This window comes from Chelonia mydas, chromosome 16 (genome assembly GCF_015237465.2).
Source record: "Chelonia mydas isolate rCheMyd1 chromosome 16, rCheMyd1.pri.v2, whole genome shotgun sequence".
Taxonomy (NCBI): Eukaryota; Metazoa; Chordata; order Testudines; family Cheloniidae; genus Chelonia; species Chelonia mydas.
In genome coordinates, this window is record NC_057857.1 from 21055171 (window position 1) to 21079230 (window position 24060).

General features: G+C 50.0%; 1 protein-coding gene across 35 annotated transcripts in view; it reads left to right on the forward strand.

Moving 5' to 3' along the window:
- LOC102934027 (DAB2 interacting protein) overlaps positions 1-23746 on the forward strand; it is a 435191-nt gene extending 411445 nt beyond the window's left edge. For 25 of the 35 annotated variants that reach the window (XM_043530243.1, XM_043530244.1, XM_043530241.1 and 22 more), the window contains 5 exons: positions 557-1430; positions 4567-4719; positions 10724-10926; positions 14353-14440; positions 18494-23746. In XM_043530243.1, the coding sequence (XP_043386178.1) occupies positions 557-1430; positions 4567-4719; positions 10724-10926; positions 14353-14440; positions 18494-18661 (1486 nt within the window). In that variant the 3' untranslated portion in view covers positions 18662-23746. The remainder of the gene's footprint in view (positions 1-556; positions 1431-4566; positions 4720-10723; positions 10927-14352; positions 14441-18493) is intronic. The other 10 variants (XM_043530251.1, XM_037879726.2, XM_043530269.1 and 7 more) reach the window with 7 other exon arrangements.
- The last annotated feature ends 314 nt before the right edge of the window (positions 23747-24060 follow it).

Consider the following 24060-nt stretch of genomic DNA (forward strand, 5'->3'; position numbering starts at 1 on the left):
GTTGAAACCAAACATGTTTGGCAGGAAAAGGCCAATGTCAACAGATTTCCTGGCTCGAAATGTTTTCAGAAAAAACAAGTTTTGAAATTAGTAAAACATCCTGTTTTGACATTTTCAAAATGAAAAGTTCCTGTTTGTCCGTTCTTAACGACTTTTCATTTTGAAATGTAAATTACATGATAATTTAAAAGAAGTCAAAATCAAAAAATTGAAAGGAAACATTGCACCAATTTTTTTCCATGAAATTTTGGCTTTTTGCCATCAATCTGGACCGCTTTTAATCTCTCAACGTTTCCCAGCACAGAATCTCTATTTTCTGTCCAGCTCTAGCCCTAATCCATTCTTCCCAGGGGAACAGTACCGTGACCAAGTTTTGCGCCCCCCTCACATGCGTCCTGGGGGGTTGGCTTGTTTGCTTAGCTGTACGCTGCTGGGCTATATTGATTTTCCTGCTAGTTTCATTTTGCTGATTACTTTTGCCTGCTGCAGTGTAGCATTCACAGCTCTTCTTTCTTCTTCTCCTCTCCCCTCCCTTTATGCATTTATATCCCCGCAGTCTGATAGATTTCACACGGTTACCGTCTCCGACCCCTGAAAACAAGGACTTGTTTTTTGTCACAAGGTCTGCTGGGGCTCAGCCCTCGCCCGCCCGAAGCTCCAGCTACTCGGAGGCCAATGAGCCTGATGTGCAGATGTCCAATGGCAGCAAGAGTTTGTCCATGGTGGACTTGCAGGACAATCGGATTTTGGACAGTGGGGCAAATGCACCCGGGGCCGCGGATTCCCTCAATGACAGTCAGTCGTCTGTCGGGCAGTTACAGGGCATATGGACCGCACGAACTCAGCAGAACAACGTGACTGGCATGGCCACGGTGCGCAGGGTAGGCCAGACCCCCACCACGCCCAGTGCTGAGAGCGCGCCTGGCAGGCCCCAGCTTTTAGCACCTTTATCGTTCCAGAACCCGGTGTACCAGATGGCGGCTGGGCTCCCGCTGTCCCCCCGGGGCTTGGGGGACTCTGGCTCTGAGTGCCACAGCTCCCTGAGCTCCCACAGCAACAGCGAAGAGCTGACGGCCAACAAGCATGGCTTCGTCAACCCTGCTGGGAGCGAGGACTTCACCCGGCGGACGGGGGAGCTGGCCCGCCGGCAGCTCTCTCTGACAGAAAAAGGTGGCCAGCCCACCATGCCCCGGCAGAACAGCGCCGGCCCCCAGAGGCGGATAGACCAACCGCCACCTCCCCCGCCGCCGGTCACCAGGGGCAGGACGCCGCCCTCGCTGCTGAACACGGTTCAGTACCAGAGACCTTCCAGCGGGAGCATGATGTCCTCCTCACCCGACTGGCCGGGCAGCGGGGCCCGCCTCCGGCAGCAGTCCTCCTCCTCTAAGGGCGACAGTCCGGAGATGAAGCCGCGCACCATGCACAAACAGGTTAGTGCCAGGAGGTCATGCCGAGCAAAGCTGGCCTTGTGGGTGGAAGGGATGTGGGTGGGGATCAGGCCCCAAAAGGTTGGAGGGAATTGGGAGCTTAGGCCATGACTTTCCTCCCCTTCCAGTCTGGCAGCAGGATGGGGAGGTGGGGCTGGCTCCAAGCCGCTGAGTCAGTGCAAGGCTGCACTGGCCCGTGTGGGGGGCCATGCGTTGGCTCCTGCCCGAAGCCTGGCCTGAGACAGAGCCCATCCTGAAAAGGTGACGTTTACATTTTTGCTCTCGGAGTTTGCTGCGTCCGTTTCCTCTGCTAGAGTGCGACTGCCTCGGGGCTGCAGGCGGCGATGGGGTTAGAGCCTCTCCTCCATTCCGCTCCACCATCCTCTCACTGCTTTGCCTGCACGTGCCAACTGCTCATCCCATGCCACAGTCAGTCAAGTTCCATCTCACGGCCTCGGATCAGGACCTGATCTCCGCTCAGGAAGAGGTTCCGTCCTGCTGCTGTTTCGCTGGGGACGTGGTGCGACTGGACACTCCCAATCCTGTTAGTTTTGCCTTTTAGAATCTCCCATGGATGCATTTTTGGGGAGGGGAAGCAAAGGGAGGGGTGGAAAAAAGGGGAAAGAGCCGTCATTCCAGCAAAATCAGCAACACTGAAATTCCCTCCTGTGCACAAAGACTGTGCGCCAGCTGAAGTCCACCTTTGCCCGGGGGTGAATTTCACGGCATGTAGCCCTGATAATAAAAGTAGCAGGTCACTCTGCTTTGTCCCCATGCCTGGGACACATCCCGTTTGGCTGGCATGTGGAAATAGTTTTCCTAGCACTTATTTTTTTTTCAGAACTAATCCCATAGGGAAAGAAACACACCGAGGATTTATGATACTTCAAATGAAGATTTCTTTTAAAAAAAAAAAAAAAAAAAAAACCACCCCGAAAAAAGATGTGGCTAGCTAACGACTATCCCCTCCATCTCAATCCAGAAAGAGTGGAACAGCTCCCCGGAGGCAGCCCACTTGAAAGCAAGAGACAGACAGGTGTGCATAATTACTCTTCTTTTTCAAGGACTCTACAGAGCCCTTTACCAGCGCTGGCCATTAAAAGACATTTTGTCAATCAGCTGTGGACAGCGGAGCCGTCTGTCGGCGTAGGCATTAGCAAGCTGGGCATATAGCAGCATTTATATAATAAGGATCGATACTCGTTATGTGGGGAAGGCAGAGAGGTTGGCAAAGCACTTAGGGGCCTGTTCGGGAATGGGGGCTGCTCCAGAGTTGTTATGCTGAGTGGAATGAATGCGTGACGACCCTTCACAGAGCTCTGGCCAATTTGTGTTCACACTCCCTGTCCCCGCAAAAGGTTCTCCTCGGGGGAGCAGGAGTCCCTGCCGTGCCGCTCCTGACTCTTTATCTGTGTATTCGAGTGGTGCAGTAACAGTCCACGCCAATCATAACGAAACTGCTTGATCCCACTCAACGGGGCTTAGTGCGGTTTGAGAGGAAATACATCCCATTCAGTGGCCGTGTCATTTGGATTCCCGAGTCCCTTGCTGCTGCTGATTGGAAGAGCTTCCGACCGCCTCTTTCCTCATTTATTTCACATGGTGGATCCAATTTTGAATCCACTTAGCTCGGGGTTTTCGGTCACGTTCAGAGGAAGAAGCCCAGCGAGGGAGGAGGCACCATTCATGCAGGGCTGACCCCCATTTTGTCAGCACTCACGGGGCTGGAAAACCCCAAACATCTTCTACAGGGCTGAAAGGAACAATAGGGACAATTTCCTCCACCCCTTGTGGCCACGCACTTTTGAGAGACCTGCATTCTTTGCTCCTGCCATGGTCACAATTCCCAGTCCAGAGGCGCCCCAAAAGGCAGGAAGCTAAGGGCCCATCTATGGCAGGGAGATAATCCAAGGGCTGAGTCTGAAACTTCAGGTTCAAAGTGTGAGATCCAGAAGGCAAGTTTACTTGGAGGGGCAGGAGGGGGAGGGGTAGTAACATCAGTGTAATTGTTTCCATTCCCACTGAGCCATCATGGAATCATCTGACTTGAGCTGGGAGGACTTTCCCCAAATGCTCCTATGAAGAATTCTCCATCCAGGGCTTTCCAGCTCAGAGCGAGGGATCTGCTCTCATGCTGATACTGCCGGTGATTGACTAAAAGGACCAGGGAGCTGGAGGTGTGAACAAGTCTCTGACATGTCTGGGTTTTCAGCTTGGATCCTCTTGGCACATTCACTCTAACCCACAACGTTCAGCCTGAGACATTATTGACTACAATTTGTAGCCAGCTGTGATGGAGGAAAAATAGCTGGAAATCCACTTCCTGGAGTTTATAATGTGGTTGGAAAATCTCTAGCCAATTTTGTTTGCCTTTGGGTTTACAGAGACACTGCCCAGGGCAATAGGTGGGCAGGTGTCTTTAGCTTGCTGATGGTAGAGTACTGCTTACAGTAGCATTTCTGTAGTGCAGATGGCTAGAGAGCAATCTCCTTGAAAGGAAACTTACAAGAATCCCATTCTCTGAGCCATTGTAGCATTAAGAAACGCAGAGCCCCAAGGTTTGTTGTTGTAGGGTCCCTCATGTGACTACCTGCCTTGGAAGAACCGTAGATTTTTCAGGAGGCCCCAGTGTGATCAAAAATCGCATTTCACTTTGTAAATCTGTTTGTGGCTGTAGTGAAATCTCCGCAGCAGGTGAAGAGGCATCTCAATGGAGGAGGAGCTCAAGAGTTAAGCAACAGCTCTACCCAGAGGCTGAGCAGACACAACCTGTCTGCCTGCAGCATGAACCCTGACAGGCCACAAGGCATGAGACAATAGCAAGAGCTGCCCAGGAACTAGGGCCTCTTGATCTTGAGCGGATCCCTTTGAAGCCCAATTAACAGCAGTGGATTTGTAGGGCGGCAGAATTGGGCCTATAAAGGCAAGCTGACATTAATAAGCTCAAATAAATAAGGTGCATTAACAGGCGGTGTCCTTGCTCTCTCCCAGACCCCTTCGGGCGCTCTAATCCATTCCTTTCCATCGGAGCAGTACTGGGGCCTTGGGCTTGGTTGGAAGGAAACTCTCTCGCTCTCTAGCTTCACATCCATTTTTGTTACCGATTTTTCTTTTGTTATGGTTGTATGTTTCATTGTAGGCCCCTTCTCCTGTGAACCCCAATGCCCTGGACCGCACTGCCGCATGGCTTTTGAATATGAACATGCACTTTTTAGAAGATGAAAGCATTGACCCAGATTCCAAGCACAGGGATAAGCTCAGGAATAAGGACGAGCTCAGCCAAGCAGAAAAGGTAAAACCTGACTGGATTGAAACAAGTGTCTAACTAGAGAGAGTTTCCTTAAACGTCATTTAACTGAGCTGCACGGGGTGAGGCGGGGTCTCCAGGGGACTCAGCAGCCCTGGGAGAAACCCCACTGTGCCCCTGCCGCACGTCAGGGGCAGAATGCTGGGGATCCTGCTCAGGCTTCACGAACTGGGTTGTCCCTCTTCTCAGGGCAAGAGAGGAACAGAGGGGACAGGAGCGAGTATGAGAAGCTAGAGCACCAGGGCACAGCAGAGCCAGCATAAGCAATGCATGTCAGTGCCCCTGCTCCCCCACCGCAGAGAACAGGGCTTACCAAGTGAACTAAAGAACGGAACGAAATGAACAAGGCAGGACGTAGCAGGCAGCTCTCCTGGCTTGCTCAGGGGAGGTGGGGCAAGATGAGCTCCAGCATTCAGGCTTACAAAAGCCATTAGCACATTCCAAGGAGAGGGGCCAGGTTCTGATCCCAGTTACAGGAGCGTTAGGCTGGCGTGACTCCATTGGCTGGAATGAGGTTGCTGCAGGTTGAGGCCATGTAACCAAGCCCAGAGACCGGTCGCTCTCCAAGAACGTCTCAAAAGCTGTGTCTTGTGCTCGGGGGGGGGGGTGTGTGTGTGTGTGATGCCCAGCTCGAGTGGGCGTACATCGAGCTAGCGCACTGACAGGAGTAGCGTAGCCACAGTAGCACGGGCGGCGGCAAGTGGCAGCTCAGGCGAGCTGTCCTGAGCGCAGATCTGCCGGGTACCCACGGGGACGTGTTCAGAGCGACGAGCCCCTGCCACTGCTGCCTCTCCTACCGCCGCTCGCTGCTGCCTCTCCTACCACTGCTACGCTATGGTCGGTGGTGCGCTAGCTCGGGGAGACCGAGCCTGGGAATGTCCACGCGCGCTGGGACTCGCACCTCCGGCTCCCAGGGCAGGTGCAGCCTCTAGCTGCTGTGTGAAATCTGAGCACCCCACGCCAGGGAGTAGCTCCGCATTAGAGTTGCACAAAATACATTCAGCAAATAGTAAATTCACCACAAAATGCGTTTTTTCCAGGCACTGAAGCTATTGGTGAATTTCAGGTGAGATGTCAGAAATATCCAAAAACAAAATCAAGTGTCAAAATGTTTTGCCTTGACGTTTTCTAAACGAACTCTCTGGAGGTTTCATTTCAAAACTGTTGTAAGCAGCGTTGGTGGAGGCATGTTGGTCCCAGGATATTAGAGAGACAAGGCAGGTGAATCTCTTTTATCAGACCAACTTCTGTTGGTGAGAGAGAAGCTTTGGAGCTTCACAGAGCTCTGCTTCAGATCAAGAAGAGGAAGAGCTCTGTGTAAGCTTGAACATTTCTTCCCCCTCCCTCCCCGAAGTTGGTCCAATAAAAGATATTCCCTCCCCCACCTTGTATCTCTTTCATTTCACAACAGTCTTCTCCAAATGAAACACCGAGTTGAATCGCCATTCAAAACATTTTGTGTGACTCGAATGAAAATTTGGGTTGTGGATTTTTTTTTTTTTTTGTTTCGGCAAGAAAAACCACCCAAAAAGATTCAGTTTTTTGGTTTGAAATGAACCAGATTTTTTCAGCTTTTTCCATTCGGCCACTAAGTCCATTATTTGCTCAGCACTACTCGGCCCTCGCGGTCGGAAGAGTGATGGATTGGCTGGGTTCCCCAGATCCCAGCCCAGTCTGAGGAGGAGACCAGCGTGCCTGGTGAGCAAGTGGAGCTAGAAATCAAGATTTTACAGTCAGAGTTTGTGGAAGATACTGTAACTCAAACCAGATCACTAGGGGAAGGTTTCATCAGGCACTAGGGAAAAGCAAAGAGCTTATGTCATATCTGACCAGGATTACATCACTTTTGTCTGTGACGGGTTAGCCCGTTGGTGACACCAGCAGCTTCATGCCCAGCACAACAAGACCAGTCAGAGTGCAAATCACATACACTGGGGAAGGGGGGGGGGGGGGGATCTTTTTCTTTTTAATTTGCAAGAAGCTCTCCCAGCAGCCAGACACTGGAGGCACTTTGGTAGTAGAGCTCACAAATGCTAATTCTTCCTCCCATTAGCCATTCATTATCACCTGAAACTTGGAGCGCTAGTCCTCCGTGTATTATTCTGAGGGACAGGGACGTTTCTAGTTTTGTAACACTGACTTTCTCTGTCTAATTTCTTTGGTGCTGCACCATTCTCTGGGCTGTCATCTGTTAAACTTGAGTGACATGCCAAAGCCTTCGTCGGGCAGGGACTGAGACGCACAAGGAGAAATCTCCCACCTTTCAAATAAAAGAAAAAAGTCCCTGGATACTTTTTAAGAGTTTACCCCAGTTTATTAGTGGATTTTCCCCCATTTTGGCATCTTTATAACATGAAAAGAAATGGGCGGAGGAAAGCATCTGGTGTGGGGAAAGGTCCGCCAGCTAGCTGCCTTCATTTTTAGGCTATAAAAATCTCGAATGCTAAATGAGAATAGAGTAGAATCCTTGTAATTGGCACAGAGTCCAGCAGGGGTCTCAAAAGTGGTCACCAGTGAAACCGGTGCTCACTGGGGTGTAGCATGGAGCACGGGAGATCAGTATGGCTGGTGTAGTTGCTGCAAGAGAGCTGGGCAGCAGAGTAACGTGAGTGAGGAACCAGGCCTTGGAAGGCTTATGCTCTAATTTACACCTGCAAACTACTCTGACAAGGCAGAAGGTACCCCAGTTAGCAGACTCCGTGTGCCACTTCCCCACTGGTAGTCACTAAACTCCTTCTCACCAAACCAACTCTGTGGCAACCTTGGCTCATCTTTTAACAGATGGCCTCTCAAGTGAATTCCACTCTCTGCAGCTTCTGGCACTGGCTTTCTGCCCTGCCAGAGAGATCTCCACCATGTTTTCACCCACAGGCTGAGGGAGGGACAAGATGCTGCAGGCTCTCCTCCAGTATGTACCCCACCTGGGTAGAGACAGACCACGTCAGGATTACGAGGTCTGACAGTATTTCAATAAATCCTGCTCCCTGCCAAAATATCAAAACGCAAACCCCACCAGAGCCTGGTGTCTCATTCCCATGCAGCATCCTTTGTTACTTTGTTGTCGTATCAGTCACTGGCATTAAAGTTCTTCATTAGCATAATCTCTCTCCCCATTACTGTAAGACTTGAATGGTAACCAACAATGAGACAAGTGTTCTAGAGACAGGAGCGACTCCCACGCTCTCCTGAGGCTTCTCCTGCTATCCCTGGAGCTCCCTTACGCTGCTCCTATTTTAAGTGTAGGGTAGGTATTAAATCTCTCCGTGTTTGAGTGACTCCACTCTATGCACTGTCTGGGCGTTGGTGTCTCCCCCTCTTCACCAGGTGGTGTGCGTGAACCGTGTTGTCTCAGGGACTCTGTAAAAACCTGATTAAAGGAAAACCACAGTGATTTGTCACAGCTGTCTTCTGCCGTGGCCGAAGGATCTACTAGGGCTTTCCCATCTCTGCTTGCCATCATTTGAATACTTCAGCTGCTCACAAAATTATTCAGCATCATGAATTCCTAGCTGTGTGGGTCGCAGTTGTAGTCGCTTCTCAGCCAATGGAAATGACTGTAGCAATTTGCCATCAGTGGAGCTGCACTGATTGACACAGCTAGAATCTGGCCCTTGCCATCTCCAATCAGTGAATGGGGCTCGCGTCTCCCACTCCGAGAGAGCTGCCATTCTACTAACGGTCCCCGGAAGGAGGCCCTGTGTGAGGGCGTACATTGGAACACAAATGCAGCCTGCCGTTTGAATGCTCAGCAGAGGCAGGAGACTTGCAGAGCTATTGTCGAGTACCTTCTGTTCGTTTAGGTTTAAAAACAAAAGGTTACATTACCAGCTATGTAGCCACTATTTACTAAATCAGTATCAAAAGCAACCAGAGCCCTCTTCATTTATTATAACCAGTAATATACTCGATAAGTTGCCTTAGCTCAGATTTGAAAGTCTTCTGCGGTTAGTCAGGTATTTACAATGTCTCAAACTCCTTTAACAGCTCATCAAAATGGCAGGTTCCTGTTTGCTTATTAATCATTGGTAATTTGTTAGAGCGAGGGCACTTTTAAGCAATTGAGAAAAGTCACTCCTTCCAAAGTAAAAATCTCTTCTCTATTGCACATTTGTACACTGGAGTTTTCCTTTGTCTAAGTAAGTTGTACGAATGCTGAGCTACCACAGCTCAATACAATGTTACCGAGTAAAAAAAATCCCCCATGTTTTGAACTTGTTCATTCGTTTTCTGTGAGTCTTGCCACTATTTACTTTTATTTTACCAAAAACTTTTCCGAGTTTTTGTACATGAAAAGCACAGTAGGTGGAGTCTTGGCTTCATGCACTGACTCCTCTCCCATTGAGCCCTGGGTTGAAATTCTGACCCTGTGGGTTAAGCGAAAGTCAGTTTTCTGCACTGATCATCTAAAACTGCACCGGTGTACAACTAACCATCTCTGAGCAGTCATGCCCAGTGCGAGCCCTTGCTCCGAGCTCAGTCCAACTCCCACTGACTTCAGTGGGAGTTGGCTCTAAGCCATGTGTTTGGCTTCAGAAGCACCAGCTTCCTAGGGAAAATGCACATTAATAAAAGCTTGGCCATAGACAATGGGGCATCCGTGCCCTGTGGGGGCATCTGATGGTTGTTTGTTAGAGCAAATCCCATAGGAGTGTTTGGGCCCAATTAGAGTAACTCCCGTGGTACGTGACCAAATGTGGTTATCATTTGCTGGCTGCGTGATGGCCCATGTGCGCTGAGCTTGATGGCCACAGCGGACAGGTATCAGCCTCACAAGACCTACCCCGACAGCAGCTGGCAACGGGGGCAGTCTCCAGGGAGGATGATTGAATTGGCTGCAGAGAGATGCTTTGACGGAGGCCAGTGTGATGAATCTTGCATTGGCGCTGCCTGTGCTGAGACCTTCAGTCTCCAGGGTGGCCAGACCAGCATCTTTCATTGCAACGCTTCGACGCTTCCTTTAAAAAAGCAAATAACCATTCAGCTTCGAAAGCGCTACTCGCTGAGCTCACATGATCAGCGTGGTCTCTGCTGTTCTCGGTCACCCTGGGGTCCAGCTGTGTTTAATGGTGATGCCCGCCATAGCTTCAGCTCCACGTAGCCCCCGGGGGCTGGGTTTGCTCCTTTTGAAAAGGTCTCCAAGCTGGGTGCATCTGTGCAGAAAACCCAGCTGGGTAACAAAATGTAACACATTCCGGAACTAAGCACATCCCACCAAAACCCAGCCCAGCCCGCTCCTGTAGCGTGGCCTGGATTTAGTGGGATCGGTGCCAGATTCATGCTGGGTTTGGCCCTAGGCTTGGAAGAGTGGCTCCTCGATGAGCATTTTCACTGTCCTTTGACTACAGGTGCTGTGAGCTCCAAGGCTGTAGCTGCCCCGGTGCCCAGTCAGGCAGGGATCGCTATGAATGAGCTGTTACTTGGCCTGCAAGGCTTTCACTTCTGGACAGTCAGGTCTCAAATGTTGTCCCTAAACTCGGGCCGTATGAACCCGTAGGAAGGCAGCTTTTTCTAGAATGCCAACTGACTGACTGGATTCAGATGCAAGCGTGTGCAGAATTCACAGTGCCACCCCTTGATTTACACAGACCTGACGAGCAGATGCCTGAAGCCAGAACCCCACCAGTGCTGCCTCACCTGGCTGTGTCTAACCCTGCACTGCTGTTCAGCTTGAGCAGCTGCCCGCATACCTTTGCCAGTCAGTTGAGCTAACTTGCATCCTCATTTTAAGTTCCAAACTATGCTAACCAACCATTCTCTGCACCTGCTAGTGACCTGTCATCCCAGCAGAAGGGCAGCCCCACTCCTCGTGCAGTCTGGAGGAGAAGATGGAAGAGGAGAAGGTTTTGAGCAGCTATTCAGGGTTGCTCCTATGCGGGTTTGCAGCTAGTCTAATGCGAGGAGACGGTCATGGCTGGGTTACTGGAGAGTCTTGGTGAGGGAAAAGCCCTAGCAATAAAAATGCCTTGTGCTTTCTCCTTAAATGCTGCAGTACCAGCAGGACCTGGTGGTGCTGCAGGACAAGCTCCGTATCTCCAACAAGAAGCTGGAGGAGTATGAAAACAGGTTCAAATGCCAGGAGGAGACAACCCAGAAACTGATGCTGGAGTACCAGGCCAGGCTGGAGGAGAGCGAGGAGCGGCTCCGCAGACAGCAGGAAGATAAAGAGATCCAGATGAAGGGGATCATCAGCAGGTATGGTGGGGGGCGGAGAGAGAGAGCAAAACCCCAACATCTAAATGATTGTAGCAAGGAGGTAGCTGCATGTAGACAACTGGGAGCTTTAGCTCCCCTCCACCCCCCAAAAATAATTAGGGATTGTGTTAATAAAGGAAACAATGAGTCTGGAACAGAAGCTGGTTTATGCCATTGTTAATAAAATGGATACATTTAGTTGTGATAGAAACTACACATTAAAGCAATAGGCAGCCACTAGTACCTCATTGTGTTTTAACTCTAGCCCCACCCCGCATTAGCTGTAAGCAAGCAGGATGCTGTAGCTCAGCTGAAGGGGAGCCGCAAGCTTTCCTGGAACCCATGAGGGCCAGTTTAACTCTTCTGAGGTAGCGAAATGAAGGCAGGTCATTGTGTGGGTGTCTCAAATGAAATCTTACAAACAAGGTTCATCACAAGTCTTCAGCACAGCGCTCTACCTCTTAAGCCAGGAATACCCTTCTGTTAGCTGGTTGCAACAGTAGGTTGTTATCCTCTATCGATGAGCCTTTAGAGGAAGGCCTACCACATAGTGAATATGTTCAATCTGTGTGAACAGTCAGGATTATAGGGGTGGGGGATTGTAAGAGTGGAGCGTAATTACTGTTTGTAGCAACGAGGTGCCCTTGTGATGGAGCAGAACTCCATTGTGCTAGGCGCTGCACAGGCACACAACAACACGACAGTCCTGCTAAACGTTCTTTGCCATAATTCCTCTCCTGGCACTGGTGTGCAGTACACTATGGGCCACTGTCTGCTGCCCTCTGTCGCCCTCGTCGTAGCGGGAGTGTGGCGTCTCTAGCTGTAGATTGCAGAGTGCTTGAGGACAGACAGTGCTGTCTAACGCTATTTGCTACACACTCAAAATGGCCAAGCCTGGCAACAGGATATCCTGGAAATGGTGCCCTGAAACCTCTCGTCATATAGTCCCATCTCCCGTGCAGGAGTGGTGCAGTGCCCAAGGCCTTTAATGTCCAAAGATGAACAACTGGCCCTGTGCCCAGTAGTGAAGGGTGTGAATCCGGGATGGATCCAGCCACCTGGAAATTTGTGCCTTCTTTTAGACTGGAAATAAGACATACATTTTTAATGGTGAAGTAATTGCCTATTGGAACAAGTCTGCCGGGGTCATGGTGGGTTCTCCATCGGTGACACTCTAAATCAGGATTGGCTGGTTTTCTAATAGATCTGCTCTAGGAAGTATTGGGGGATGTTCTATGGCCTGTGTCTGACGAGGTGATCACAATGGTCACTTCTGGCCTTAGAATCTATGGATCCAGGAAACCTTCAAATTCAGAGCGGGTTGTGGGTTTACAGGCTAAACCTGGAACCAGGTGTGAAATTTCCAGCTAGCTCCTCTCTCAGTAATGGGCTGAATCAAAACTCTCTAAGCTTCCAGGGGCTTGGGCTATCTGAATGTAGCTCCTGGTGCAGGGCTGTAAAAGTATTTTGGTATTTACATATCACTGTCAGCTCTGAAGCACTTCAGACACTGGGCCAGATTAACCCTTAGCATAACCAATGGGCGTCAATGGCGTTACACTGTTGTATGCAAAATACACAGTCACCAAAGCACTACGTTTTCAATCAATCTGTGTTTCTTGGGCTGCGGGGGGAAGTAGTTCTGAAATCAGCACTGACCCCAAGCTACAAGAGAATCAAACTTCTTCTGAGGTGCAGGCAAGTCTGGGCAACCTTTAGCTTTTCACTGTTTTTCATTTCCTGGGATCCAGCTGGAAATGGAGGGGCCCTCACCCGCTCCCATGTGCTTTCCAACTTCAGGTTTGCAAACGTCAGCTATTTCACTCCAACGACCCTCTGCCCCTTTGGAGGGGCACCTGTCTCTGTTAAAGCTCGGGGTGACGGAATCCATAGATTTGCTTGGTTCATGGAATGGTAGAATTCAGAGATGGTTGAGACCTCTGAACCCAGCCCAGCTCTCTGGGCTCAGGGTAGGATTTTCCCTTTCAGTATATTATTTTGTCCTGTTTTCTATACCCAAAGCAATGGGGCTTCTGCCTCTCCCCTTGGGAGATTATGTCTCCAGCAGACATCTCTCACTGTCAGGAAGGTCTGAGTGTTCCTCTCCATCTCATTACTCCGAGCTGGCATCCCAAGTAACCCTCTGCCTCTATGGTGTTTACATACATATAGGCTGTTATGGCCCAATGTCATCGTCTTTAGCCAAGCTAGACCCGTTCCTTTCTTTTAAGCTGCTCTCCTAAATCAGCTGCTCTAAAGCTCCCTCCCTTCCCACCTCATCCTTTGCTTGCTCATGTCTAGAGTAGTTTAACAGTCAGACAGCAAACAGCAGGGTTTTGAACGATTGGAGCAGAGACTTTTGGTTGGTTTGTTTTTTAACCAACAAGCCTCTCAGGGCCAGCCATTTTCCACAGCCCCACCCCTATTCTGATCTTAACTGCAGAAATTCCACGTTCCCTGAAAGTGGGCTGCTGTGTGTGCAAATGCCGGCAATGTCACGTGAAAAAAACGGTTTTTGTGCTCCCTGAAGGCAGGGATACGATGTGAGAGCTTCCCATTGGTTTGGCCTGCTGTTTCACCCCTCGCTCTGAGCTTTCGAGATGTAAATCAACCCTTTGCCTCCTCTGCTGTCAAGGAGTAAGGGAAGAAATAATCTGTATCATTCATCCCAGGAGACTGATTTAAAAGTCTACCAGACTAATGGCGTGGTGGCTGGAGGTGACAGAGCCGGTATAGATCCTAGCACGTGTAATTAATGGACTCCTGCACCTGGATGCTCTCTACAGAGGGGCACTGCCTTTCAGGGTGTTGGATCCCACAAACAGGTGATCAGAGCAATCTCACCCCCCTGCTAGGGCAGCCTCCTAGGTCACCAGAGAGCTGTGCAGGGCTGACCCACTCTGCAAGTTGAAGAACTGAAATGAGCATGAAAGGGATGAAGGACGAGCAGGGGAACTAGCACTGCACTTTGACGAGTGCTGGCCTGGCGGGCTCCATGGCTTTCTAACAGGGTGCCTGATGCCTTTCTGCTTCAGGCCAGCACTCACAGCGAACCTGCAATGGCCAGGGGTAAGCCAGAGTCATTCCCAGCTGCTGGCTGGGTGCTGGGCATTGGTGGGTCTGAGCATAGTTTCTAATAGACAGGTGTCCCTACCACAAAACCCACCACGCAGCCGGCAGCCTCAGCAAGAGCAGCCAAGGAGCTGGAACGGGCCAGTCTGTCCTTCCAGGCAGGGCCAGGGCAGGCTGGCAGCGGGAGGGAAGAGGTTACCGCTGCTGCCCATGCTCTACTTGTTCTGGGCACAGAGAGGTGATTTTGGTCTCCCAGGCGAGCTCCTTGCAGCAGCAGAATGCACTGTTTAATAACAGCAGCTAGACTCTCTGCTTCTCGGAAGCTAAATGTTCGCTTCTGGGTTCTCTTGCCAGATTGATGTCGGTCGAGGAGGAATTAAAGAAAGATCATGCAGAAATGCAGGCGGCAGTGGATTCCAAACAGAAGATTATTGATGCCCAGGTCAGTACCCTTTTAATGTCAGGATGTACAGCAGCCCTGGGGGAACGAGCCCCACTGACGTGCAGATCCCATTGTTACTGTCCCAGAGGGCATAGCGAGCATTGCACTAAACCGATGACAATCCAGACCACAGGTAAGGTTGTAGCCTGTTGTTATTACCATCATGATGTTTGCATGGCTACAGCACCATCCATCCGAGGGGCTCAGACCTTTGTCTCCCTGGCAGAAGACAGTGAGGGTATGGGGAGGCTGAAATGGAGCTGGGGGATTCTAGGACCCTCTCAACTTCAGTGTAGCCTTAGAAGGGGCTGATTTAAACCCAAAGCAAGAGGAGTCCGAGTTAATGGTGGAAGCCTGTCTCTTTCTAGCCTCCCTTGGGTGCAGCAGTTACGCTGCACAAACAGGATAACATCACCACCTGCTGCTCAGATGCTTCTATATCCCATGCCCACTGGTAACTGCAGGGAGATCTCTAGGGGAGACATTACCATGACAGGCTTATAAGTCACTCCTTCCCTTTATGTACCAGGAAACTCTCCGTTGTTTGTGCTTACTGGCCATGGGTGTTGCAGGATGGAGAGAGGTGTCCTGGAAAGCCACCACAGAGGGGAAGGGAAGATGGAGGAAAAGGGAAGCAAGCAGGTGTAGGTCAGAAAGTCACCTACCATGCACTAGTGATGAAGGCGGAGGACATCAGGGCTTTCCCCATGAAATGCCAGGAGCAATATAAAAAAGTACCATCCAAAGAACATGTACCCTCGAGTAGGGTAGCATAGCCTGTTCCTTCTCGGGGCTGCACGCCCCACTGAATGACTAAGAGCCCTGATAAAGAGTTCAGGGCATGAGCAGGTACCCACCTGTAGGAAGATGGTACAAACTATTCAGACATCGCTCACAGCTCCCCTTTCCATTGAGCAGCTGGGTGGCGGGAGATGCGCAGAAAGAGTCTTCTCCTCCTTCTCTAGGCATTTGGCATAAAGGCAGCTGTTTCCATTAGCAGGTCATGTGTAGGACCCAGCTGCGCTCTCCTGCCTGGGACAGCAGAGAGACTCCTCTTGTCGCTGTTGGAAATCTGCCTCAGCTGAGCTTTTACCTCAGCCCCCTGACAAACGATCAACTTCCTGCCCAACAGTTGCAAAGGCTCCCATTAGCCGATAAGGAGAGAATTCCAGGGTTGGCTTCCATTTGTTCAGGCACAAATATTTGAAGCTAGTTTCCTAGCTAACTGTAGCACCCACAACTCAGCTCATTAAATAGACATGGCCACAATTAGCGACGGGTGCAAAGGTGGGGGCAAAGGTCTGTGGGTGTGAAACAATGCCTGAGAGAGGCGCTGTGGATGCTGACATTCTGCTCCAGTTTGAACACAGGAAAAGAAGATCAGTGTCTTGGCCACCATCTGCAGCCAGGTCCCACTATTCTAGACTACATGCTTAATGACCCTGTTTATCATGGACTGAGTCACCATTCTTGAGTAATGATTTACTGGGTAGCAAATGGGAAAGGAGCAAGGAGAACCTGGCGAAAAGGAATCGGTTTATCTTTACAGTCATTTGTTCAGCGCTAGTAAATCAGCACATCCACCTCTCTAGTGTTCAAGCTGAGCCTAGGAGAGAGAGGGGAGTCCGTTAACAGACAGCTATTGACAGCGTGCCTTCCGTAGCCTGCAAATTGTGCTTGACTCTCGGCCTCGCCTTGGCCCTCACGCACTACCTGTTTCTCCTCCTTTCAGAGCTAGCCTCCAGCGCTGCCTGGCAAGCTTTTTTAACTGGATTTTAGGAACGTTCCCTGGGGCACAGGTAGAGTTCAGAGGAGGGCACCTGATCCCGTCCACTAAGGAGCATTGCTTTCTTCAGAATCTCGCACAGCCAGGCCAGGCACCAATCATTCCCCCCATCGTCCAGACACGGCCACCTAAGAACCCCGCTGATCAACCAGCATAAGAGGCTCCCTCCTTGCTGGGCAGGGGCCTGAACAGGTCCCAGGAAAGCAGAACTGAACAGAAAGTTACTACTTTCTCCCTTGTGAAATTTTACCCGTTCAGGTGGGTTCGCCACCAAACTTCACACTTTTGTCCTTCCTCATTGCTGCTGCCCACAGAGCTCCGGGCAGAAAAATAGATATCAGCATGGTCTCAACTCTGCCAAAATGCCCTTTGATGCTCTAACTTTTCGTGCACAACTCAGACAGACCCATGGCCCATACACTGCTATGGATCAGGCTGAAGGCGACGGCTCACTCGTTTCTTGACATCGGTGATGCTTTAAATAGGAGTGAGAGCAGTGGTTACAACACAGGCCTGCCATAGTTATCCGTGTCCAGCGCTGTTGGGCAGTGCTTTAAAGATTCTAACCCCCTAAGCAGACACAGCCCATTTGCTGGAGTTTCCTTTTGGACTCTTTTCCTACATGGATGTGCTACCATCGGAGCAATGAGTGGAAACAAAGTTTTACTTTGATTTTCTAGTTTAAATTGGCCAAATCCTGATCTCCATGAGCACTACTCCTGAGCAAAGACTACACGCAGCCTCCCATTGTGAGGTGCACGTCCCGGAGAGCGAGCACAATTCAGTGTCGACAAGGTCTGCTTGCTCTTCTAAAGGAACTAGTGCTGGATCTGCTCTGAGTTGGAGCATTAAAGACGGAATTGCACACGTTCCTCAGCCTAGCACCTACACCCTAAATCCAAAGTATTACAGCCCACGGGTGACTAGACTGCAACAGGCCCCAGGCTGACAATAAGCACTGGTGGCCCTCCGTCCCTCCTGAGGCTCCAGCCATGGCAGGGAAATGATGAAGTGAGATATGCCCAGTGACCTGCACCCACGCGCTGCAGAGGAAGGCAAAAAGCCCCAAGGTCCCTGCCAGTCTAACCCGGGGGGGATTCCTTCCCCACCCCCACACATGGGGATCGGTGAGATCCTGAGCGTGTGAGCAAGAACCAGCCGGCCAAGCGCCTGGAAGAGAGAATGCTCAGGGCTACCTCCGAGCCCTGGTGCTCCCCGCTCAGTGTCTCATCATCGGCCGTGGCCAGCCCCAGTGCTTCAGAGGAAGAAAAAAACCCCAAACCCAGAACACCCTGGAGGTCCCTTCCGGACCCTGCCGCTGCAACCCTAGAGCATGAGCGTCACCTTCCCATTTGTAACCAGTTTCTGTGCCTCTGGGTTCCACCCCACCCTAAGATTAGCCTCAGTGCTAGAATCACGTGCGGGGAAGAACGGTATTCAAAGCCGTGTACACACAAACCGTCACCAGTCCAGCCTCTGAGCATCCCTCAGGTAAGTATTTCTATCCCCAGGCTGCAGCTGGGGGAACTGACGACGGAGGGAGGGCTAAGTGACTTACCCAAGTTCACAGAGGGAGATGGTGTCAGAACCAGATGGCAGCACAGGACTGCTTGGCACCCATCCTTGTCGTCATAACGCTGGACTCTGCCCCCTCCGTATTCAGTGCGAAATGGGACCCGGCCTTCGCAGCTCTTCGGGTAGGCTGCGAGGCGTTTGAACGATCAACATCCATTAAAACAAAATCAATTAAACATGGATATGAATAACCATGGAAGGAGAGAATTGGGTTTTAGAACATGAACCTTATCCTCATTCTAACTGCTGCTTGGTGGGAGGAAAAAAACCGCGTGAGGCACATGCCTGTATAATTGGGAGAATAATAGAAGCCATTTTATCTCTGTTTTGTTCAGGGTCAATTAGAACATGATGAAATGACTTTAGCTCTGATTCCACTAGCCTGAAAGCCTGACATGTTGGAGTTTGTGTGAGCCGAGCTGTTATCTGCAGAGAGGCTGGCCCAGGGAGGGCAGGGCTGGCAGTGGTATCTGTTAACATTGTCCTTTCGGACAGAGATTTCCCAATACCCCTGGCTCTGAACTGGTACCGTTACTCAAATTGTCCAACCCCCAACAACTGCAAGCTCCTGTAGAACAGGACCTGCATCTGAATCCTCCCTGGGTTTGCTAAACCAAAGCTGATCCTGCCTTTGCACACCTGTTTCCACAGGCACGCTCACTGAAAGTGCCCCACTTTCTGTTTGGTTGCAGGAGAAACGCATTGCTTCACTGGATGCGGCCAACGCACGGTTAATGAGTGCCCTTACTCAGCTGAAAGAGAGGTACAGCATGCAGACACGTAACGGGATCTCCCCCACAAACCCAACTAAATTACAGATTACAGAGAACGGAGAATTCAGAAACAGCAGCAATTGTTAACCCGCGGAGGGAGCTGCTGCAGGAGAGGAGGCCTGGCCTGAAAGACTGCGCAGCAGCAGGGGTGAGCCGTGCTTCAGAGAATGGCTGCTGTCTTTCCCCCCCGCTCCCCAAGGAACCAGCTCCTTACTGCAGACGGCACACTTGACTGCTCCTTGGTGGGAGACGCCAACGCCAGCAAGTTGAGGGGACCAAAAGACCGAGTTGTGTGAAATGTGTGGCAAAAGGAGAGCTCCGTATACGGGGGGGATTGCTGTCACTGGTGGATTTAAGTCAGTGTTTAATGTTTAACCTTTTCCTTCCCCAACTGCCCCAAGGACACACCTCACACTCCTCCTGGCCCATAATAATGGCCTTGGCGTGCCAGTAAGCAAAATAAAGGGGTCTGGGAAAGCCTGCGCCAGGCCCAATCAGGCTAGTTAAAGTGTGTTCAGTGGTGGGTTCCTGCGCGTAAACGCTCAGTGGAGGAGGAGAATGTATCGGTCTGAAACCCACTTAGTCTAATTCCAGCCCTGGTCAGGAAATGCTCTGCCATGGCACTTAGTTTGCTCGGTGGGTCATTCTGTGTAGCTTCAGGTCGGGGTGGCCGCAGCACATCGCTCCTGTGCACCGCTTGGAGTATGCTCCATGCACTGGTCCCTGCACAAGCACCTTTCCCCCGGCATTGTGCAGTAGGAGAGATTTCCTGGGCCACTGTCGGTTTGACGCTCACCCAAGGGAACTGGTGTTGGAATGAAATCCGAGTGACTCAGGAGAGCAGGGTCTGAAGAGCAAGGACAAAGCTCGCTATGTGTGCGGGGTGGGAGCCAGAGGAATGCTGGCACAGATAGACAACAGGGCAGGTCACCTGGGAGGGGAGTAAATAGCACTTTAGCAAGAATTGCTGGGCTAAGCAGTGTCACCTCTGTAGGAGTCCGGCGCTCCCGGGAGAGTCCGTGCATATTACACCTACGATGGCACCTTGCAGCAGGGGAACAGCTCTCTGTATTTGCTTTACTTTTTGCCAACCTACTAGTCAGACGCCAAGCCAGTGCAGCTGGTGCAGGCTTGCGTCCAAGGCAGTGGGACTGTTGTACGCCAGCAGAGAAGGGGAGCTGGTGTTCTAGGGATGGTGTGTTTATTTCTAGGTGCAGCTTCTTCTTGGCAATCTAAGGAGGGGAGGGAGGGGCACGTTACCTTGTCACCAATCTAACACAATGAAAAGTTCCACGTGAGTAGCATCCCACTAAACTTCCTGCTATTGAACCCAGCAAATATCACGTCCACTCAGCTCACCCAGGCGCTTAGCGGTTGGGTTGCGAAGTGTGGGTTACTAGCCAAAAATCACGCCGAAAAATGTCTTGAAGCCCCATCACGATTCAGGGAGTGGAATCAGTTTTACACCAGCATTTGTTTAGGATGTGGCTGCTTGCTCGGAAAAGGAAGGGTTATTTGTGCGGGGGGGATGCTATATGCAAAGGTGTGTGCTAAACATTCAGGAAAAAGAAAAACCCTGAAGAAGCATGAAGATTGGTAATTGTATTTCTTTTCTTTCACAGTATGCATTAGAAAAAAATACAGCCCATTTTCTGGAATACTGTCCTCTTTAAATTGGGAATGAGCACTGCACGGAAATTAACAGCCTCGAAGAATGTAAAACATGGTCATAAGGGAATAACCAACAAGAACAGCAGCAGCCACCGAAATTCCCATGGTCAGGAGGCACTGTGCAGACATAAGCCAGGATTAGACTTTCCTAACTGCTGAAACAAGTAGATTCGGCACATTCAGACGTGTGTTGCTCAGCGGAGGGGCCATCTCCTTAGAGGGGGATTATGCCACTGACCTGCTGCCAGTGCAGGTTGTTTGTTTTGTTTTTTTTTTAAAGTTAGTCCTTCTTGATTCCCAGTCTCAGAACAGGTCATTAATACGGAGACCCAGAGAGATGGTTTCTCTGAGACATGGATGCCACTGTACAGTGTATAGGACATCTGCCTATTCCGCCCATTAGGAGCACATACTTGCTGTATGCTTATCCTAGTTTGCCCAGTGCCATGTTTAAATGTACAGTCGGAAGGGACTAGGATACTGAATTGTGCTAGGCTTAGGTGCCAACTCCACAGTATCTATTCTGTGCTAGCAGGACACTGTTTGCATTTCTCTGTTGTCCTGCCACCGCAAATCCTAAAAAGATTCACTGTGGAGGGGATTATTTTAAAGTTAAAACTGCTTTTTTCTAAAAGCTTCTCTTCCACGGAAGCCCCAGCCCAGGTCACATAGGGCTGCAACTTCTGCAGCTCCGGATCTTGGATGGTTGATGGGCTGTCTGCGCTCGAAGCTCTCCACACGCAAGGAATGCCGTCCCATCTCTTGATTTAAATTCACAGTGTGGCGTGAACGTAAGACCAAAAAGAGGAGCTCCTCAGAGCCAAGTGACCATTGAATATTGGAAAATTAGCACAAGTGGCTTTGAAGAAGCTCACAAAACTGACAGCCCCTGGAGAAAGACCCAGACAGGTTAGGCGTATACAGGGTACTATGAACAATTTGGTACATACGCTTACACCCGCCTTTGTCTCAGTGTCAAATACCTTAAAGAACCCTGCAAAAAAAGACTCTCTTTAAACAGCTGGTGCCCGGAGATGTACTTTTAGCTCTGGATATTTTTTTAGGATCTGAAATATTCCTCCTATGAAAGATGGCAGCTGTTTCACATAGAATGCTAGGAAGGGGTGGTGGACGGATGCCCTAGCAGGGACTGATTTCTATTCTTACACGGAAACTTCAGGGAATTGTTTTTGGATGCAAATTCAGTGCTTGCCCTAAGAACTGGCAGGGGGATCCCCGAAACAATTGTCTATTTAGTACGGAAGCTAAGTACCATGCATCTTAACCTACTCCTCAGCCCTGAGCCAATCCATTGCTCCCAAAACTTTTTAGGGACTACATTACAAACTCTTGGTTAACACCAACATCTCAGTTAAAGCATGCACGGTGTGCTGCTGGTGTAGCAGAAAAACCTAAACCCTTCCACAGGGAGTTATTTAAAAACTAACATTTCTGGATCTGGCACCTTCTGATCTGTAGTTTCCTGAGCCGGTATGAAAAGGAACTCAGTCCCAGAAGAAATCTCTTCTTTGTAGAGATGTCCCCTAAACTTCAAAACGTGGGATCCAGATCTGGAGGTTTGGTTCAGGCCCATCTCTTAGTGTGTTACTTCAGTTTGTGGTTTTGTTATTTATGAGCTGCACACCAGTGTGGGGGGGGTGTGAGTGCAATTCCTGTCCTCAAGCCTGGTGTTTCGCATAGCAATACCAGAGACAATTTGCAGAGGTGCTCCCAGCAACAGAGAGTAAAACAACCACTCTACTGACCATCATGCGACCTGCTGTTTTCGTTCTCGTGCTTTCTGCGACAAGAGCCTATTCTAGTGCAAAAACTGTAACTGTGTAAACAAAACAAACATTCACAGATTTTTATCTTAATGCAAGTCTTACAATTTTTTGTATATGTTCTTGGTGTTTGACTGTAATGTACCTATTCACCTAACAGTTGTATATAGTAATTTACTTCTGGTGCTGCTTATTTGGTCAGGAGTTGAGTGTCTCTACCGCTGGTTTGTTTGGGGTTTTTTTGTTTTGTTTTTAAACAGAGGTGGGCTCAAGTAAGCAAATTCAGATCTGGGTTCAGATTTCAGCTGCCCCTTGGGGGCTGGGATGGATCCAGGGTTTTGATTTGGGGTGATGGAGAGAAAACGTCGAGGCGTTCGGGTGTGAAATATCCCATGGTTGCTGCACGCTATAAGTCTAATACAGTGGGGGTTGTGCTTTAAGTTCAGAGCCAGAAGCTCCAGGGAGACTTCCTACCAACTACAACAGTTTAGTAACCAAGCGCTTCCCCCCTCCCCCCCAATCTATTAAGCAGAAATGCCCTCCACCCAAACAGGTCCTTGGAAGTCTGCACTCTGTCCCTTCAGCATTGTGGTTTTTGCTTGTCCCTGTTAGAGCATTCCTGGACTTGTGAGCAGTGTCTTGGCTCCACGCTTTAGGACAGCTGTGTAACGTACTGCCAGATGCAGGACACACCGAGTTATGCTGGAATCCATAGACTGGAGGTTTCCCCAGGCACACTGTAGGGATTTGCTGGACCTGGGTGACAATAGCTGTGCTTCATCAGTTCCACCAAGCTCATTACCCTCCCCTGACAGAGCACCAAGCAAATGTACAGGGGGGGACAACCCTGCACTGATCTCCAGGGCCTGGCCTCCCCCCAGATCACCTCTGGGTCTCTTCCATCCCTGTTCTGGCATGCTGCAGCCCTGCCCCAAAAGGGGCTGTATTCAGGGTGAGCCGGGACTCCAACTCCGCCTTTCTAGTCCTGGCCTCTAAAGTGAGTGCAGCTGCTGCTGTTCCCTAGTTCCCAAGCGATTCCTTGAACTGCCCCAGAAGGGAGACCGTTCACTTCTAGCCAGATACTGTGTCTGCGCGAATGGCCCCCCACCTGACGGGTCAGCTACGGGCCCCCTTGTGTGACTGCTGGGCAGAGAAGCGTTGTCATTTTCTGTTCTTGGAGGAGGAGTATCTAATTTGGGCCAGAGAGGAACCTGTTCGTCTGCTGAGCAGAGGCTTTCCAGCCCATGGACAGTCCACAACAATCCTCAAATGCTGGCGCTTTGGAGCAGGGTTCTGGTTTCACTACTTGACTTTCACGGGTAACGTGAGGTGTGACATTGCTGTAAATTTTATGTGGTTCTGCATCAACTATCGGTACCCAAAGTGCAGTCTCCATGGTCCCATATTCCTTTATCATCCATCACTGTGTCTTAAGATATACCTCTCTCTGTATATCTGCTTAGGCTGATACTTGTTCCTGATGAGCAGTCGCTATGTTTTATATCCTCTTATGACGAAAAAAAACAAACAAAAAACCTTTTTTGTAAGTATGTTTAAAAACAAAGCGAAGTGGAAGTGTTTGCTGAAACTCCTTCAGCCTCTTTTAAACTATGTAATAATGTACAGAGAAAGTTGTTGGTGTTCAAAGAGATGATGTGGACGTGCAATTTCTGTACATTTGCAATTAGAAATATTAAAGATTTATTTAGCTATTTTATGTAAGGTCTCCCGTAGCTTTAATCAGTCAGATCCTACCCTGTTTGGCCCTGGGTGGCAACCTGACCTGGCTTCTGCTGTCTGAGTCATTCGTCTTCTATGGGAGTAAATACTCCAACACAACTAGAGGTCTCTTCAAGACCTCCCACTTAGTGGGAGGGAGGATGTTCCTAGACAGAAACAAAAAGATCTCAGGGAAGCAGAAGGGGAGATGCTAGAAACCACCATATTAGGGTCAAGGTCTCAAGGGGGAGGATTGGCAGAAGCCTGATCTCCGGTGAAACTTAGAATAGCACCAAGGCATGAGAGGACATT